Consider the following 19,690-nt stretch of genomic DNA (forward strand, 5'->3'; position numbering starts at 1 on the left):
CTAGCTGTTGTAACACGTTTATTTCCCCCAATGAGGGATCAATAAAGATGACCTTATGGTACTTACCTCACAGGAGAGTCCGGAGTATCCGATTGGACAGTCACACTTTTCTATCTGTTGAGCAGTTTTACTCTTTGTGGTTGGTGTGCCTTCCTCCGCCACTGTAAGACTGATCTCTGAAATTCTGGGACGGCGACAAGTCATCAATCAAACAATTAACACACAACAGTCAAATGTGATAACTTCAAAACCACAGACTGTGAAAGAAGTGGAATCGACCACTGTGAAGACACCCAATGGTTTTAGGACTCTCATTTTAAAGCTTTGAGTTGGCTGTGTCCTTCTTGTTTTTATGAAAACATGTTTTTGTAGGAGTGACTTGTCCATCACAAAGTAGCCACGCCCTAAAGCATACTCTGCTGCTGTCTATTATTTCATATTTGAAATGCTTTGAGATCCTATCTTTTTAAAAGTGAACAGCACGCTGTACCAAATATTTTAAATTTAGATGCACGATCTACTTTATGTCAGTTCCGATCTAATTCCACTTTACATATGTACTAATAAGGATACTGATTTGGATAAAAAAAAATTAAATCATAATTTATAGTGTTGTTGTTGTTGTTGTTGTTGTTGTTGTTGTTGTTGTGGGTGTCATGGTTACACAAAGCTGTACGGAACCCAGCATTCCATTTCGTATTGAAAGAGCAAATCATTCTTTTTTAATACACGTGATTAGATATTACATCTGTGTCACATTAAGCTTTCATCAATAACTGAACCACTTGTCTGCTTTTTTTTTAAACTTTAAGGTCATATCCTCTCGATAGGATCATATTTTTTAAAGCTGCAAATTCAATAATTCCCAATTTTGATAAAATAGTTGTGCTTAATTGGGTGTTTCTGCTCAGTACTGCATAAAAATGCATACAAATTAAACTTATTCAAAAGAAATGAATTTGAACTTTGTGCTGGATTCACATACAAACGTGTAGCAGCAACAACTGTAAGGTTTTTAAATGAAATATTTTAAACTGAAGTGTCACATAGAAGGAGCTGATCCGTCTCGTCTGAACGTCTCGATGATGCCGACGTGTGGGCACTTCAGTCTGAATGTCTTCAGAGTTGTGCGAGTTGAGAATATTTAAAGTGCCCTACGATCTAGCTCAATACCGATATTAAATGGGATCTGTCCCATCTTTCATTTTAAACCATGGATTGAGACCATTAACTTGTTGATAATGTTCACTGAGTTCATAAATGATCATTTACTCATAGGCTTTGATACAATCAAATAACTTGTTGCGATCAGTAGAGTCCTGATGTTCCTACATCCACTTCTTTTATACAGTTCTTGTCTCCTTTGGTTTCTAACTGCCTATAATAAAACATTAAAATACCTGCCTCATATCACATCCAGGAGGAAATACATGTTTATTTTGTCGTATCATTTGGGGAAATCCACACAGAAGTATAATGTTTCTGAGCAGCAGGTTGTATTATTTTAATTATGGAAATGGCCTTTTGTACAGAGAATTGTAATTTTGACTTGATACAAATGAAAACTGAGACTTTTCCCCCAACGGTTATTCTTTATCCAGCTATCAAATTGAATATTTAACAGTGGACCAGACTGTGAGGAGCTGAATGCCACTGTGTGTGTGTGTGTGTGTGTGTGTGTGTGTGTGTGGGGGTGTGTGTTTTACCGGCTTTGTCTCATCAGGTTGCCGTGTGATGCCTTAATTAGGATGTAGTCCACATAGAACAAAACATCCATGAAGTCCTCTCGAGTCATGGACCGGCCATCTGCGTACTTCCACTCATGCTGCACACACACACACACACACACACACACACACACACACACACACACACACACACACACACACACACACACACACACACACACACACACACACACACACACACACACACACACACACACACACACACACACACACACACAGACACACACGGACACTTAATACACTGACAAATCAATTTGACCACTGCAGTCTATTACAGATGTAATAGACCCTTTTGGCACGGACTGACAGAGCTCGTAAATCATTATTCTTTTCAGGTTTTTTTTTTTTTTTTAGTTGGCATTTCAAAAACTGATTATTTTTCTTCGACTTGCAACTAAAATATGACCCAGGTTATTTTTTGATTATCTTATAATATTATCATCCAAAGCACAAATATAAAAGCACCTCTGTCATGTCGATCTCATGGCGGGTGAGCTGACCAATCTGGAGTCCCGGTTTGTGGCGGGTCATCACGATGTTGCGGTTAGGCCCGCCCTTGATGATGACCTGAGGCTCGTAGGAGGAGGGACCCGTTTCTTCTCTGGCCTCGTAGTAGACTGCATACTTCAACTGACCACCATATGCTGTGATCTAAAGAAAGAAGTGAAAAAAAAACAGGGGGTTAAAAACGGCTCTAAAAATATCAGGGCGAAACCTTAAATATATAAAATAAATGTTTCTCCTACCATGGAGCCTTTGAACTGCTCGGGCAGCCTCCAGTAGTACGGCTCAGTGAGAGTTGAGGTGACCAGTTCAGTATGAGCGAGGATCTCAGGGTGCTGAAAGCTCACTCCTCTTCTGGTCTCCACAGTGTTGGACTTGTCCACCAGGGGGAGCACCGTCTGCTCTGGCTTCAGCGTTAACTGGGACACACAACGATGAAAACTTTGAAAATGCTAAACTATGTTGATTCTATCTAAATCTAAATATTTGCCTCTCAAAGATTTAACTACAACCAGTTTACACTATAGATATCATGCTTCCGATACAACTGATTTGGGTGTAGAGCTAGAATTTCTTTAGATGGTGCTATGAGAGAATAAATACGTTTTTAAACTTCTAATATTGGTCTGTGGAGTAAGGCATTATAGAGTTTGGTGAGGTGCCATTAGAACAGTCTGTTCATGCTGCATTATTTCTCCATGTTTAACTCACCACAAGCTGAGCCAGATGCAACATATGTGATTATGAGAAGGTAGAGTCACACAGAAATATTCAACTTGTGTTGCATAGCAAAACACTGACTTGTAAACCAGATGTCCAGGTGTATTAATAACTGTCTTTCTGTCTCCTTCAATCACAGTTTTCTCTTCTCCTCACCTCCTAATGACACCGACTCAAACTACTCTTCACCTTCATTTAGTGTTCTATAACTTTGCCAGACATCGATTTCGGTTGGATTTTGTCAGTGGCTCCTATCTTGTTAGGAAAAAAAGCTTGATCATCTTTTGTCTCGCTGCTTGGTGTCCTGTGTTATCTGAGGGCTCAGAGGATTTAGAATTAATGAGGATGGGTCTCAAAACTGGCTGACTGAGAGCACCTCTTATGCAAACATATGATTGGAACATGATTAGATAAGATTTCTTCTCGTCTCTACAATTCGTTTAGCAGACGCTTTTATCCAAAGTGACAAACATCAGAGACTAAGTACAACACAAGCAAGGATCTAAAGAGGAGAGAAAGTAAGTGCAAACAAACAGGATTCACATACCAGAAAGGAAGGATAGCCTGAAGAATATCTAACCCTCTCTTTCTCATTCTCGCCATTGTCTACTTTGTGTGTTGATATTTCAATATTGCTTGAATAATATCAGCCTTTGTTGTTGAGTGTGGGTTGTGCTCGAGTGGACTGATTTAAATACAGGTTCATCTGCTCCACTCTGGATCTCTTCCCCTGTCTGTCAATGAGGTCCAGCAGTATTGATGTGTTTATTTTGTGTGAATAATATTCAAGGCATTAAGGAAGAGTGCGTCTTGATCAGGTGGACTCAATCAGAAATCTATGAAGACACTACAGCTTGAATGAATGAATAAAAGAAAGAGGGGCAGCCAGACAGGGCAAAGAGCATCGCTAATATTTTCCTCCAAATTATTTTTTAATGATTTTAACTCTAAACATTTAAACACTAGGGTAACTGGAACTTTTTTTTTTTTTTTACAATTATGAACTCATGAAGAGTTTGTAGAACACTTTTTTAGTCTTCTGACTAGTCAAAGCGCTTTTACACCCCCTAATTACACCCAAAGTTTCAAAAGGAGAAAAATCTTCAGGATATTATTTTCTGTTTTTTCTGTATCTTATTAATGACATGAGTTGGGGTTAGCACAGCAATGTTTTATAGGCAAAAAAAAATAGCAAAATAACATCACATACTCGCACATAGTTTTGATCAGACAGAAAACAACAAATAATGCAGCATGTGTGCAAGCACAATGTGTGTGTGTGTGTGTGTGTGTGTGTGTGTGTGTGTGTGTGTGTGTGTGTGTATCCCTCTCCTCTAAACGCCATGTAATCCAGTGCAGCGTGAGTTTGTGTATGCATGTTTGTATATGTGTGAATGCATATGTTCCTTGTATAGTGTATGTGTATGGTGTCTAGATACAAGGCGTGTGTGCTTGGTAGAGTGTGTGTATGTCCCACTCCACTCAGTGTAATCTCACGATTCAGTGGTTCGGAGAAAATCTCCCTCTTTCCAATAAACTCTCCATTTTTTCTGTCCCTCTCTCTCTCTCTCTCCATCCAGATCCCATTCCCCTCTCTCTCTCTCTCTCTCTCCCTCGCTCTCTGTCAACAATAAATGAAGTGAATGTTTGTCGTCCAAATGAAGCCTCTCGCCACACTTCATCAGAAGAAACTCTACGGTTGCCACGGAAACACCAGTTTATTGCAGATGGCTACTGTTTCTGAGACGAGCGGCCTTTATTAAGAACAGGCATCCGCACAACAATTGATGGCTAACTTCCAGTCTGACTGTCTGGTGGTGTCTGATACGCATCATTACCTCACATGGTGTCTACAATGTCCACATTACTGCTTGTGTGTTGATGCAGAGATATCAGAGGTCATATAAGACTAGTTAGCGGGGTCATTTTACAAGTTTTACTTCAGTCGGGGCTAACAAATGTCAAGCTTCTAGAAAAGCTCTGCCATCCGAAAAGTCAAGGTAAAGCTTTGAAGAAGCCTCTGATGTCGACGGATGATGATTAATGGAGAACAATACGGTTTTAACATTGGCATTAAACAGAGGTGTGTTGAACAAGTACAGGAAACTACTCCATGGAAAACACAACCGAGGGAAGAAAGAAATCAGAGCTAAGTGGAACCGAGAAAAAAAAAAAAATACTTACACAATATTTCCATCCCTAAAGTACATATCAATGTGTTAAGTCTCAATAAAGTTTACCTATAGTTCTTGTGCAGCAATCTCTGAGTTTCAGTCCCAAGTTTTTCAATGCTGCACAAGGGTAATCTAAGTCCTTAAAGTTTGCTGTTGATTCAGAATGAATCTATGTTCTATGACTTCAAACCCCAAATGGTTGGACTATAGACTTTTCACTCATCACTCATTGGTTTCTGAAGAGGTGTTATGAAGCCTAAAGATGGAGGTCACCATATTGGAAATGTTTACTCCAACTAGCGACTAATGGAGAAGCAGTCGTTGAGTTGGAGTTGAGGCGGGCCAAATAAATAACTTGGCAGCTAAAATATACCCATATAGCAAATCTAGCTAGCATACTGCAAACGATGAACACAATGTGAATGAAGCTAAATGTTGAAGGTCAGCAACAGGATTAACAGTAGTTATGGTAAAGCTTAACTTGCTGGCAAACAACTAGAGGTACAACGAGGACCGGCTGGTGAACAGACCGGACAATTGTCAGCCTGTTCGTCTGTTAGTTTTAGTTCTTTTAATAAAGAAAATTGGAATCAGCCGAAATCAGAATCACCAGGTCAGTCTTTAAAAAACAGAATCAGGCAAAGGAATTTCAAACAGTGACATCTCTAGCTACAAAACAAGCCTGCCAAGTCAGATCAGCCTTGTTCCTTATTATGAAAAACTCTAAGCTTTTGAATTATCAAAACGGATGAGTTATAAAACAATCACCCCCACATCCCACCCTGCTAGAGATTTTACAAATAAAGAAATTGGCTATAGAGACCAAAATCGTTTTTTATGTAACAGTGTGTTAACATTTGCATTTCTGCTATAATATGGGCATTTTAAAATGGTCTTTAAATGTGGATCCCTTTGCTTTTACAGCCAGCCTCAAGTGGACACTTGAGGAACTGCAGTTTTTTTTATTTTTCACTCCTGTATTGGCTTCATTTTCAAAAACCGGAAGTTGCTGCTTTTACCTTCATGCTCGTAACCGTGACAGGAATACATTTAAAACAAAAAGGCTACTCACCCACATCCTGATGAGTCCTTTAGCCTCTGTGCAGTAGGGTGTCAGTCCGTAGCAGTAACACTTGCTGCAGCCGAGCGGGTTTCGTACTGACAACCCAAACGTGTCGGGCTTACAGCGGTCACAGTTGTCTCCTTCCACGTTTGCCTGATGACAAAGATGACACAATTATAATTGTTGTTTTGTGATTATAACCATATCTTGGAATCAATGGATGGAATATTATTTTACCAAAATGTTCAAAATTATTAACAATGTGAAACTTTACTGTGTCACATATTTCAGCTGTTAAAAAACTGGCCGACTTACACTGCACAGAAAATGCTTGCAATGACTACAGTGCTGTAGAAATAGGTCCATCACTGCCCTGAATTGTTTACATTCGGAGTAAATAAGCTGCAAGCTGACTGGTCTCAAATGGCATGGTGGACAGGTCTGTATATTAAGCCTTCGCTATGTCAACAAATCGTCATCCAATTAATGCTGAGTTCTGTCAAAATGTCCTGCAGGTTAGTGAGCAAGGAGCAAGAAAAACAGAGGAAAGTGAAGGCATATAGTGAAGGGAAGCGCTTTAAATATCAACTTAATGATCTCCATGATTAGTCTGTGTCATGTCAAACGGAGGTCGTGATGCCATGCTTAGCAACTAAAGAGCATACCTAATTGTAATTGAATTTAAATGTAATGTGCAAAAAATAAGATAAAAATCCTTCTTTCTAAGAAGCAGGCTAACTTGTGTATCAATTGTCTTCCTCCTAAAAAAGTTGAATAAATTAAAAGTTCATTATAATAAACAAGAAAATCGTTGGCTGTGCTGATAAATATATGCTGCTGCTTTCATGAATTGTTCTTATACCCTAGCGATCTTTACATTTACATTGTAAGTTTAAAAACGTTTTACTTAATGAATAACTTCAAAATAATGGAGGAAAAAATCAGTAAGCAAGTGATGACATTATATATGATACCTGAATGTAAAAAAAGACCATAAATATCACAGTTGTATTTGTGAAACTTCTGAGAAGCCTGAAAGATACACAGGTTCATTAGATTTTTTACAGGCAGAGAGACAGACAGACAGGTGAGCAGACAGACAGAAAGACAAACAGGCAGACAAACAGGCATGCAGGAAGGCAGACAGGTAACCAGTCTGACACGTCACAGAGAGCAGGATAAACAAACCTAAACAGTGACAAGTGACAGATTGCATAACTGTTTGATTGACAGGCAGTCAGCCTCCTCCCCGTTAAGAGAGAAGATGACACTTGGTGATCTGAGGCCTTATCACAGGCCATGGATCTGGTGTGTGTGTGTGTGTGTGTGTGTGTGTGTGTGTGTGTGTGTGTGTGTGTGTGTGTGTGTATTTCACACAAGTTTATGTTTCTGCATGTTTCACTGTTTATGAGAATCATTTCATCAGCAGGTGACAGAAGGGATGAAAGATGTCTCCAGTTAGGTGGTGCCGTGTGTGTGTGTGTGTGTGTGTGTGTGTGTGTGTGTGTGTGTGTGTGTGTATTTGAAACAGTAAATGATATTAACACCTTTACATATGTGGTAATGAAACATATAACTGACCTGTTCCTAGACAAGAGTGATAAAGATATTCATAGATAGTGTAAGTGTATGTGTGCATTTATCTTTGTGTGAATGACTGCACTTATATGTGCGTGCTAGCACATGATGTCAGCCATCACACAGAGAGGTGTGTCTCCCTCAGTTCTGACATTTACTGATATGATACACTCGGACACAAATGTACACATAAACAGACAACGTACACAGAGAAAGGACAGAGAAAGTGTGAGCAGGCGCTTTTAAGTCTGCATTGATATTTTAAATCTAAACTAAGATCCTCCTCTAAACCCATAAATAACTTGTTTTTCCTTCTCAGTCTGTGACTCTCTCTAAAAGTTAAAGTACGGTTGCTTGGCAGAATGTCAGTGGTGTTTGTATCGTTGTCACTGAAATGTAAAACCAACAGCTTTACTTTACAGCTCGCTTTGCAAGAATGACAATAAAAGCAGCCACTGACGATGTACTGATCCAGATCAGATCATCTTCGTGTTAGACAAACAATGTGGAGTCTGAAGATGAATATGTGACGATCTAAACTCTATGAAGAACTGTGATTCTATAACTGCATTGCCTCTTTCTGAGGGAACGTTTTGCAGAAATGTTTTAATGTATGTAGAACAGCTGCTGTTCGATATAATGAAATACCTTTGATTTTTGACTTGCAGTCTACGTGTGCCATCTCCACTCTCTGGTTTGTGTTTGGATGCAAACATTAGCCAGCTGGAATTTTCACAGAAGTTTAAACAACACCTGAGACTAATAAAAAAATGGCCTTTGTAAGAGTCAAAGTCTAGTAAATGTAGTATAACTGCAATACCAAATAGCACCACAAGGATGTGACGCCTTTTGTTTTGGTCTTGTGTTAGAGACTGCACTACTCTGATTATGATTGTAAAATTAGTGAACATACTTTAGCACAATGACCTGTCATTGTATGGTCCATGTTAGTATCCTACAGAATAAGCTTCACATGTGGAAATCTACTTTGTTGTCTATCAACTCTCTGAGCTAACCAGCTTATGCTAACTGGCGCTAGCCCTCTCCACCTACATCAACCACAGCTTCCAGCTTCCTCAAGTTCTTCTATACAAGTATGCCATCTTTTCTCAAAACCTTAGGCTGCAAGAAAAGTTGGACTAGACTCTGATTGTCCACAGATAATGATTAATGGAGCACATTAGGGTAAAACATTGGCAGAATGCAGAGCCAGTTGGAGACAGCAATGAAGCTGATAAAGTGTGTAGAGGAGGTAATGTTTGGATGTACATAAGCAGTGGATACATCCACAAAAAAACACAACGGAGGTGAGAGATGGAGGAGAAGAAGAAGACAAAAAAGACGAAGCTGAAGACAAAGACAAATATGATAATGAGGACGAGGAAGAAAAAGATAGATACATAAAGTATCAACAAGATACCCCGTGCACAGCCAACCTACTTTCTCAGGTGTGGAATTGTTGCAGGAACATAAAATGAAAAAAAGGATGAACCATGACACACTGAAAGTGACTTTACTTTCACTTAATTGTGAGTGAAAAATGCAAATAAAAAAAAAGAACTACTATATTAAAGTTAAATTTAATATGTAGGGATACACTCCATGAAACTAATAATACAAATCATGCATCACAGTTTTTCATCCATCTTAATGGATATATTTATTAGACTATTTTTGCCTTTGTGAAGTCTAAAAGTTTTGCATTTGTTGCTGTGTTGTCTTGTTCAACTGTTTGTAGCACAGCCATTGAATGCTTATCGTTATGAAGCTAAAAGCCAGTGACAGCTATTTGCATGTTTTCTATTGCATGTGTTTTATATCAATCTTTCACACACTTGTGTACTAATATACAATGAATACTTGTGTATTCATTGTATATTAATTATCCAACTGTAGGTATCTTGACAGAAAAGGAGACAAATAACGCTTATATTCACCTTTGAAACTAAGACACAAATGGACATGGATAAAGTGTATTTCTGTGAGAGTATGTTGTACCTTGCAGCTACACTTTCCCGTCCTGTCAGCGCAGGCACACGCTCCTCTCTCCACGTCGCAGGTCTGGCTGTCCGATCCTGCGGCGTTACACTCACACTGGGTGCACTGTGGGAAACACGGACGCAGACAACGCCAAGCTTCTGTTATCAACAACACAACAGGCCGAGCGGGGAGGTAGCAGAGTGTGTCCTAGCTTTATGCTTCACCAAACCATTCAAATGTACTCCAAAATGAAAATGTTGCCATTATCTTTTCACTCCCGTGTCAGCTGAGACATCAGTGAAGTCCAGACCAATACCAAACACAGAGATGTCCAGTTGTTTTTCCATTTGACTGAAGATACCATGTTGAAAAATTCATTTTTAAGTGACTGTGAAATTTCTCTGAATACTGACTTCCCAACGGGATCATTGAATTCTTTTCATTCTGGTGCTTTTCATGGAAAATATTCACCATACCTCTACCTTGAATACAGCCGCACAATGAAGCAAATATCTAATGTGGATGGCGATTGAAATTTAAAAAAATGTTTTATGAAAGAATGTCCGCTGCATTCACAGTGAATAGATTTGAGGACAGATTGAAAATTTGTCAGGGAAGTCAATTTCAATAAAGTTTCGACTTACAAAAATAAGTGGTGTGATAAGACTTTAATTACATCAATAGGATTCTGTAGAAATGTCAGTGTAATATTAAGAAAAAAAATATTTTCATGTCTTTGTCCAATCATCTCCAGTCCCCCCCTCTAGTATCTCTATAAAGTTAAAGCAGACTCTATTTTTATTACCGTGATATTAGAAGTGATGATACGGATCATTTACCTGAGGAAAGTCTCTGTATCCGATTTGACATTCGTTGCATTTCTCTCCTCTGAACGAGTCGCGGCAGGAGCAGCAGCCGGTGTTGATGTTACACTGCTGGGTCATCGAGCCGACCACGCTGCAACCACAGTCCTGCGTACACAAAAACAATGAGAAATGTCACTATTGTTTCTGTAACCAGTACGTCATTCACATAAGAACATAAGAGATCAGGAGCTTTAATGTCAACATTTAACTACCTTAACCTTTAGAGGGTTTACAAAGGAATGTAATCAAACTCGGGTACAGTATTTTACCGTAATCATAAAAGGCAAACTTCTTTTGTCAGACACCATAACACTGGAAGCCACTGGACAATATGTATCACTGCAATGAACGATATCACTAATAACATGACCTATTCACATTCACATGTTGTGGCAGAGTTACTTTTTTACTGACAACAATGTGCCGAAGAACATTGGATTAGAGGCCGACTGATGCCTCATTTTGCTGATATGGGCCTATAACACACATAACAGCATTACTGTTTACATTACTTTATGGAAATACTCATTTTTTTACAGGTCATATAATGCTTAAACCCATGCATAGAGGGATTTCAAAATGATGTCATCACTTGAAAAAAGGTGTGTTTATCACTTGAGTGACAGAAATCCTCTGAAGAGTAAAGTAGGCAAACACAAAAAAATAAAAATTGGTGTCATCATGTATTTTATCCAGGAGAGTACACTCTGACTAACTGTTCACTCTGAACTTTCTGCAATACAACCAGCAACCAGCTTAGCAGACCATGGTCTGCTCTAGAACTAGATGAACATGTATATTACTGTAATTTTTCAAATAAAGTTCTCTGTTTGAGAAAGTAGCCTTCCAAACAGACCTTTGAATAATAATATATGAGTGATGTTAATTTCTGCACAAACATTTGCTATATCACTGAGGGGGGGGGGGGCAACATTTTTCTCCTAGTTGAGGATCTCAATCCGTTCTTGGGACACATTGGGGTGTGCTCACACCTAGCATTAAAGCTATCCGCTATCAGATCACCCAGGTCGGATGTTAAAGCAAGGTGTAAACAGCTTGAAGATCGATAACTTAATCTGAATTTTGAGGCAAAAGCTGTGTGAAACTGAGCTGTTAATGCTAATCCACTGAAATTAAAAACAGCTGTGGTAGAATTTAAGAGTTCCAGTGTTGAAATAACTCTGCAGGTGTAGCTTTTAATAGACAAGAACAATAGTGTGAGCATTTACATGTGATTTTGAACTCTTGACCCGGAACAACAGTCTTTCACTGTAAATGATAGCTGATTTTTATTACTCAATATGTTCATTTTTGTTCATATCTGCAGCTGAATAGCTTTTTGTCAAAGGGGAAAACATTATCTCTGTGTGATCTTTAAAAAAAAGTCTTCACAGTAAAGAATTTGTGGTGTATCCATTTTGCACAGTGCTTGCTTGTTATCTCTGTACTTGCTGACACAGTCTTTGCTTTGCTGTGTTTCACTTCGTTGCTTTGGTTTAGTTCGGCACCACTTACTGTAGATCTGTTGCATCCCTCTTTGTTCTACTGTTGTACTCTTTTGGATCAATCTGTTGTTAAACTGAGACTTACAGTACTTTCATGTTCAAGCCTCTAATTGCTAATAGTCTAGTGCTACGTCTAATAGTTTTCTGTTATTGCTGCCTCGCGGCTCTTTGGTGAGATGGTTTCAGTGCAGAACAATTACTTTCAAACACTTTGAACCAAGACGCGGTTACATAACGGAGAAGTCGACAAAATGGGAGCGATTCACAGGAAGACAGGTGATAAAGAGGAAGGGAAACAGAGAATAGGCTGTGTAAACAAGCTCAGGGATAATCAGAGAACACAGTATGGCAAGAAAAGAAAGGGAGAAAGAATAAAGATAAGAGTGGAGGACGGGAAGAGAAGATGAAATATGTCTTTGAAGAGGAGATCTATTGAGAGCGGGATGGAAGCAGAAAAGTGATAATGTGAGTGTAAGGGGTGTGAGTGTTGTTATGTTACTGGAGCCTCTAACCAGAGGTAATTTTCTGTCACTATGTGATAAACAATAACATTTTTTAATCTTGAATCTTAACCAGCTGGAACAGAAAAGTGCTAAATAGGTAACTTAATTAATATGAATTGTGATTAAACTAGAATAAATTGTTATTCTGTCGATGTTTTACCTTTAAAGGTCACATATTATGCAAAAACACTTGTACCATGATTTTCTGACACTAATATGTGTTCCTAGTCTGTCTACAAAACCCCCCAGTTATGAGAAAAGTCCATTCCAGAGAGGGGGCGTGGTCAGACACAGCTCATTTACATTTAAAGGTACAGACACAGAAACAGCCTGTTCTGAGCAGGGCTGAAATAGAGGGGTTTGTAGACATGATCAAAAACAGGATCAGAGTGGATTTAGAACAAGAAAGAGACTTATTTAAACTTGTTTAAAAGGAGAATAATATGTGACCTTTAAACTTTGCACTTATTGGGGATAAGGAAGTAAGAAAAATGTGTTTACATGGCAATTTATTATTTTAAGTAAAATACTTATCATGTACAAACACAGTCCATACTCACTAATGTATATATTAGAGTATTTTACCTCGAGCATTTCATTAGAAATTAGACAAATTTAGCATTTCTCATCATAATCCAGGACGTACCTTTCAGTCCCCCCCCCCCCCCCCCTTTAGTTTTCAGGTGAAAACAATCTTTTAAAAGTCCTTCAGACCAGCTGTTAATCTGTCTTGGTCATTCTTTCCCTACGTTTTGTGCCAGTGTGTTTGATGATCCCCTCCATGTGTTACTACAAGTACAGTCCGTTGGACGAATGTGAGTGACTGCTCTTTGCTAAGACAGATCGGGCCTACCTTGCATCCGGTCATGATGTCATGGCCCCAGTGGTTTGGAGCACAGCGGTCACACCTCTCACCAATGGTGTTTGGAGGACAGATGCACTGTCCTGTGTTAGCATCACAGTTGTTCCCCAAATGAGTGCACTGACAGGCTGTAAAAGAAGAGAGGAGAGGAAGTATAGTTTGAAACACGCTTAAGATAAATCAGTAGCTAGCAGCTGGACAGGTTAAAAATATAAAGGTTAACTATCACAAAACTGAATCTTAGCATCCTTTTATCTCTAGTTCTGAACAACAACAACACTGTTTTTTTTAGGTCGCAACACGTCATGATGATTGGTCAATTCAATTTAAACAATCAAAGTATGTGGGATTGAGAACAGAATCAGAAGCAGCTTCGTTGGAGAGGTATGTTTACGCACGAGGAGCTTGACTTTGGTGAACTGTGCTCTCTATATAGAAAAATCAACAATCAACACAAAATATGCATGTAAAAATGTGTGTAATAAGACAATAACGCAGGGGTGAGTAGCACAAAAATGCTGAAATAAACATGATAATAGAATATGGGAAGAACAGGGAAGATTGCCAAATTTTGTTTGAAAAGTAAACCTCAGGGGAAACACGTCAGGTACAGAAACACTGTCTCTGTCTCACTGATATTTAACACTGATGTGGAAGTAAAAGAGAAATAATAAGGTTAACAAAAAGTGCACATTTAATCACATGGACCTCACACTTTGCCGTTATACTTCTAAATAAAACTGTTTTGATTATAAAAATTTTAAAGGCTAATTTATCCAGCGATTGCATAAAGATGAGTTGTTTATTAAAAACCCAACAATCCCCCAGTGTCATTCATTTTTAATTTATTCACTACCAATTAACTCACTCAATCACCACCTGTCATTCAGTGTCAATACCACAGGACTCTATGCCTTCCTAACTACGCTGGCTGCATGAAATGTAAATGCTAATGAAGTCACCTTTACAAGGGAAGACTTTCATCGTTTAGCTAATATTTTAATCAATTCAAATATGTGAAGTTTGTAATAGAATAGCACTTATGTTATTGTTGATAAAGTTCTCTGTTAGCTGCCTGTTCACATTTTAGAAACAACACTCACACAGACTGATTCCTTTCTGTGTTGTGACTTGACTGAAGGACATTTTCTTGCTCTTTAAACACAAACTTCTTGTTTCTGTAACCGGCAGCTGCTGATGGAAGTGATGTTAAGATAAATGTAAGCCAATAATCCCCTGTCATATCGTGTCTTTGTGTTTTATTACCGGGCTTTTTGGTTAAGTTATAACTTCCCCTTCTTGGCTGTAGACAGTGTTTGGCATCGATAATACGTTGCATAAGGAGATAAGTTGGAAAAATCTATTTATATTTGTACTCGGGGTGCGTGGAGGCTTAATCCTCATTTTGGGCAGCAAAAGTTTGCTGCACCTGCTGCCCGAGTTGCCATGTTTTCAGGGCATATGGTTTCATAATTTGAACATATTCCCTTTAAAAAAAAAAAAAAAAAAAGACTGGTTTGGAATAAACATTAAAAAAGAAACAAGTTTTTCAGATAGCACAGCACACCCTCAGGCAAAGATATTAAAAATCCTCAGCCCTTGTGATGGAAAGAACATTTCTTACAGATGTAGATTTTATGGTCAGTAAAATAAACACTATCACTCTGTAAAAACAATTAGATGTTCATTGTAGACGATATGATAGCTATTAAAAGCTAACTTTTTTTTTGGGCTTTACTCAGAGATAGGTCAGTGGATAGAGTCAGATATCGGGGAGGGAGAGAGTGATGGAGGACATGTAGGAGGACTTGAAGGACGACAGCCTATGCACATGTGTCGTGGGAACTAACCACTAGGCCACTGGCGCCCATTAAAGGCTTAACTCTAGGATAGAAGAAGCACAGTGGTTCTCTCGAATCGTCCCGCCTCAGGACCCACCAACAACTCAAATCATGACCCAAATGTCTGATATTTTTCAACCAGTTTGAACCTTAAACGATACAAAACATGTGACAGAAGCGAGAAACTAAACAAAACAAACACGTTTAAAAAGTGCTTCATAGACTTTTTGACACAAGTTTTTTGTCAGGGACAGATTCGTGACCCACTTTAAAGGTTCCACAACCCCCTTTTCGGGGTCCCTAAAAACCAGTTGAAAAACAACTGATCTAGCACATATAGCAACTTCTCTTGAACACGTCTGGCTTCATTAAGAAAGCATATGCCTCCGTTTGAGGTGTAAATACAGACATGTGTTTGGTGTTCAATCCAAGCTGATTGGTACTGAAATTACATTTGTGTAAGGGGTGCCGGTAGCCTAGTGGTAAGTGCGTGTGCCCCCATGTGGGGAGGCTGTGGTCCTGGCCAGGGTTTGAATCCAACCTGTGGCTCCTTTTTCGCATGCCGCTCCCCACTCTCTCTCTCTCCCCCCAGTTTCTGAATTGAATTTATTTATTTTAATAGGGACAATGCAATTTAACATAATTTCAATACAAAGCTTCAAGCCGATGTGCTGCATAAAGAGTACTGACTTCTGACTCTGCCCACTGTCCTGTCTCTACAAAAAAAGGCGTAAAAAGCCTGAGAATAAACCTTAAATAAAGAAAAAGAAAGTCATTGGCTGGAGCTTTCACAGTTGTATGTATAGCCTTGATCTTAATTACAGGATGGAAAAAGTTATGCCTTGTTTCCTTATTTCTAATAGGAAAGGTAAATCATGGTCTTTTCCACCAAGTCATTTCTGATCCTCCTTTTATGTACAACGTTATTTTATAGAAGAAATCCCACTTTTCATCACAGATTTGTAGAGCTTTTATATGAAACCAACACATATAGCTTTGATGTAAGACAGTGTTTGTTGTATTTGATGTAGGTTTGAAGGTTTAGTGCCTAATCTTTTTCAGGTTACTCCTTGATTATTAGAGGAGAGAATACACGATTGTTGTCATTCCCTTTTCATTTCAATAAAGCCTTTCTGAATCATTGTTCATGCATCACAATCATCAGCTGCAATGCCCGTTCAACAGCCAAGCAATATAAAACAATCTTTAAGCTCTATTATTTATTCATATGTTGTATCATTATAACTCTGCATGTTCAACCTTCAAAGATGTTCAAATCAAACAGCAGCTAGTTTCTCTTGGCAGCTTTCATCCGTCTTCTTCTTATAGACACACTTCTTCATTGCCTACCTTCTGTCATTTTTCATTTTATTTGCACCTTCCTTCCTTTATTTACATTTGCATGCATGGGGATTAGTAGTAGCTATTGCTTTTGCTGTTATTAGTATTTCTGTGCACGGCTTAATACCCAGACATTAAAAAGAAAGTGACTCCCAAAAGACATTAGTTTTAATGGTAAAGAAATTACAAGTTATTTAATATTTCGTCTTTCTTTCTTGACGTTTATAAGGGAGGACGTTTGTGGTGTCTGATATTGTAGGAAAGAAATGATGCAGTGAAGTCTAGTCATACAGAAACTCACTTTATACAAGCATTGTGAAACATTTTCAATGTTTTTGCAGCAATTTTCTCTGATGATAAACTTTTTTCCCGCCTGTAAGTAAAACCTAATCGCTTTGCAAAAGATTTAAAACTCAAACTACAGCATGTTGCAAAAAAAAAATCCTGTGCAGTTTTTTTTTTTTTTAATATAACAGTTTTTAAGTGTTGTAGTACTTGAAATCGGTCTTGGTCTCAAGGAAGGTCTCGGTCTCGTCTCAGAACCGAAAGCATTTTTACTCGGTCTTGTCTCGGTCTCAGACTGGGCGGACTCTAGATTTTAAAGCAAGACCGGTCAGGACCACCGTTGACAGATTATTTTTCCTTGTAATTACTGCGATTAGAAGGAAAACACATCTTTCTTAAACAATGAATAACTTCAATTATTTTGTAGTTTGATTTGTATCCCCCGGTTACGGCCGCAACCTTCCAGGTGTTACAGTCTAAATGAGTACACTGCACACTATATGATGATTTTTCATCGATATTTATGGTCTTGTCTCTGTCTCAATCCCTTTATGTCTTGGTCAAGGAGCACTCTGGTCTCTGGTTTGTCTTGTTCTCGGTTAGTGTGGTCTTGACTACAACACTACCTTTTATAGGATGGAAATTCTCTGCAGACATTTTTTTGTAAAATTGAAATTCAAAAGACAGAACGCATGAGTACTTTACTGACGACAGTGTTCTGTTATTGCTAATTTAAGTAGTGTAAATACAGTATGACCATACCTGTTCTAATTTTGTAAGAATAACTCAGCGTTTGTTTCTTTGACTGATGTCTTGAAAAACTTGTTCTACCTCACTGTGTGTGCTTACGTGTGCAGCCGCCCTCCTGGAAGTTGAAGAACCCTCGGGAGCAGCGGTCACATTTGGGTCCGTTGACGCCCGGCTGACAGCGACACTGACCGGACTCATCGCAGTCAAACGACTTGGAGCCGAACGAGTTGCAGTGACACGGGACGCACACTCCTCCTGTGGTGATGCCGTGAGTCTGAGGCTGGAGGAAGACGGGAACAGACAAGGTCAGAGGGGGTTGTGAATGGAGCCGAGAAAAGAGGGGGTAGGGAGGGATCGGGGGAACGACACACACCAAGCAGCTTCAAGAGAAGGAGGTTATACGGACATGTACTGTAATGCAGGACTTGTTTCTGAAGATGGAATGGCATGAAGAGGAAACAAAAGAGGCAATAAGCATTCTGTATCAGAGAAATATCTTAGATTGTTCAGTTTTATTTTTAACAACTCTGGGATAAAAAAATGGCTTATAGGGCTGGGAATCTTTGGGCATCTCGCGATTCGATTTCAATTCTTGGGGCCATGGTTTGATTCAGAATCTATTTTCGATTCAAAACGATTCTGGATTCATGATTCAAAGTCTATTTATGAATGAGTACATACTTCAGGATCTACTCCAGTCATCTGTGAGACTGGATGAATATCTTGTTGCTCCAATACTGAGTGAAAGAGCTAGCCTAAGCACTTAGCAAGGAGTGATTTTTGGAATTTTTTAATTGATTTAAAATCTCAGAAGACAAGAATCTCAATTTTTACATAAATCTTCTTTTTTTTTCCCCCACCTCTGTTGGCTTATGTGTTTTGTTTTTTTGTGTAAATGTATCTTGAGTTACAAAAGAAAACTGTCTTAGAGTCCAGAGTACGGTACTTCCTGTTGCTACCATGAAAGATGAAGATCAATGCCCTGCATGTTGATCATCAGACTGGACCCAGACGTTAAGAAAGTACCCCTATAGCTAAACCAGAACAGCCAAGACAACTCTTTGGAAATGTCAAACTATATATTACTATGTATAATACTATTACTACTACATAACAAAAACAGATCAACCTCCTGAATACAGAATGTGGATATTTCAGATAATCATGGTTATCTTTTTTTCTTCAAAAGACATGATAACATTTTAGGCACCAAAACAGCAACAACAAACATCTTTAGTTACTTCAAGAGAAACACATTTGTTAAGATTGCTCGTTTTATGTGTGTCTCTCAGCACGACACACGCTGGACTTTGCATTACTGCTCACAAAAAGCAGCATCTTCAAACAGAAACGTATTGAAATAAAATAAAAACTACACACACCCATGCTAAAGAGACCCTCACACAGAACACAAGCAATACACACGTTTACATGCAATGCTTTAAATGGTTTCTGGAAACCTCATGTCCACAAAAACAACACAAAAGTACTGAAATACTTTGCAACATAAATGTCTTTTCACCTCAAATCATTTTGTCACTTTAAAAACAAAAACACCACCACACCCATGCTTCTTTGATCACACCACACTGTCATCGGCGTGCAGTGTGTTACCCCTGTCTTAGGCCTGTACGCCCCCCTGGGACAACCACCAGTACGGGACGAGCCCCATCTCTGCTGCACGGCCTCTATGGGAACGCGCTCCACGGGCCGCCGTGTTTCCCGCCTCTCATAACCTTGACGACGAAGGTCACAGCGCCGGCCCACAAAGCCGGGCCGACAGATGCAGCGGCCCTCGACGTCGCAGCGCTGAGACATAGAGCCGTGAGGGCTGCAGCGACAGGGCATACACTCCTGACGCTCAGCATCCCACCAGCAATTAGGCTGCACCAATCACAGCGCAGAGAGGCGAGAGAAGGGTTACAGATGGGTACCAGTGAGAATAGAGGGTAAAAAAAACTGAAGGTTTC

General features: G+C 39.1%; 1 protein-coding gene across 8 annotated transcripts in view; it reads right to left on the reverse strand.

The window, feature by feature from the left end:
• lama2 (laminin, alpha 2) overlaps positions 1-19,690 on the reverse strand; it is a 209,785-nt gene that overhangs the window by 70,531 nt on the left and 119,564 nt on the right. For 6 of the 8 annotated variants that reach the window (XM_061051767.1, XM_061051769.1, XM_061051771.1 and 3 more), the window contains exons 23-32: positions 19,335-19,604; positions 17,820-18,000; positions 13,495-13,631; positions 10,607-10,738; positions 9,786-9,890; positions 6,219-6,362; positions 2,495-2,671; positions 2,214-2,399; positions 1,707-1,825; positions 67-184 (exon numbers count right to left, since the gene is read on the reverse strand). In XM_061051767.1, coding sequence (XP_060907750.1) covers positions 67-184; positions 1,707-1,825; positions 2,214-2,399; positions 2,495-2,671; positions 6,219-6,362; positions 9,786-9,890; positions 10,607-10,738; positions 13,495-13,631; positions 17,820-18,000; positions 19,335-19,604 — 1,569 coding nt within the window. The remainder of the gene's footprint in view (positions 1-66; positions 185-1,706; positions 1,826-2,213; positions 2,400-2,494; positions 2,672-6,218; positions 6,363-9,785; positions 9,891-10,606; positions 10,739-13,494; positions 13,632-17,819; positions 18,001-19,334; positions 19,605-19,690) is intronic. The other 2 variants (XM_061051773.1, XM_061051772.1) reach the window with 1 other exon arrangement.

This window comes from Labrus mixtus, chromosome 12 (genome assembly GCF_963584025.1).
Source record: "Labrus mixtus chromosome 12, fLabMix1.1, whole genome shotgun sequence".
In the NCBI taxonomy this organism is placed as follows: Eukaryota; Metazoa; Chordata; class Actinopteri; order Labriformes; family Labridae; genus Labrus; species Labrus mixtus.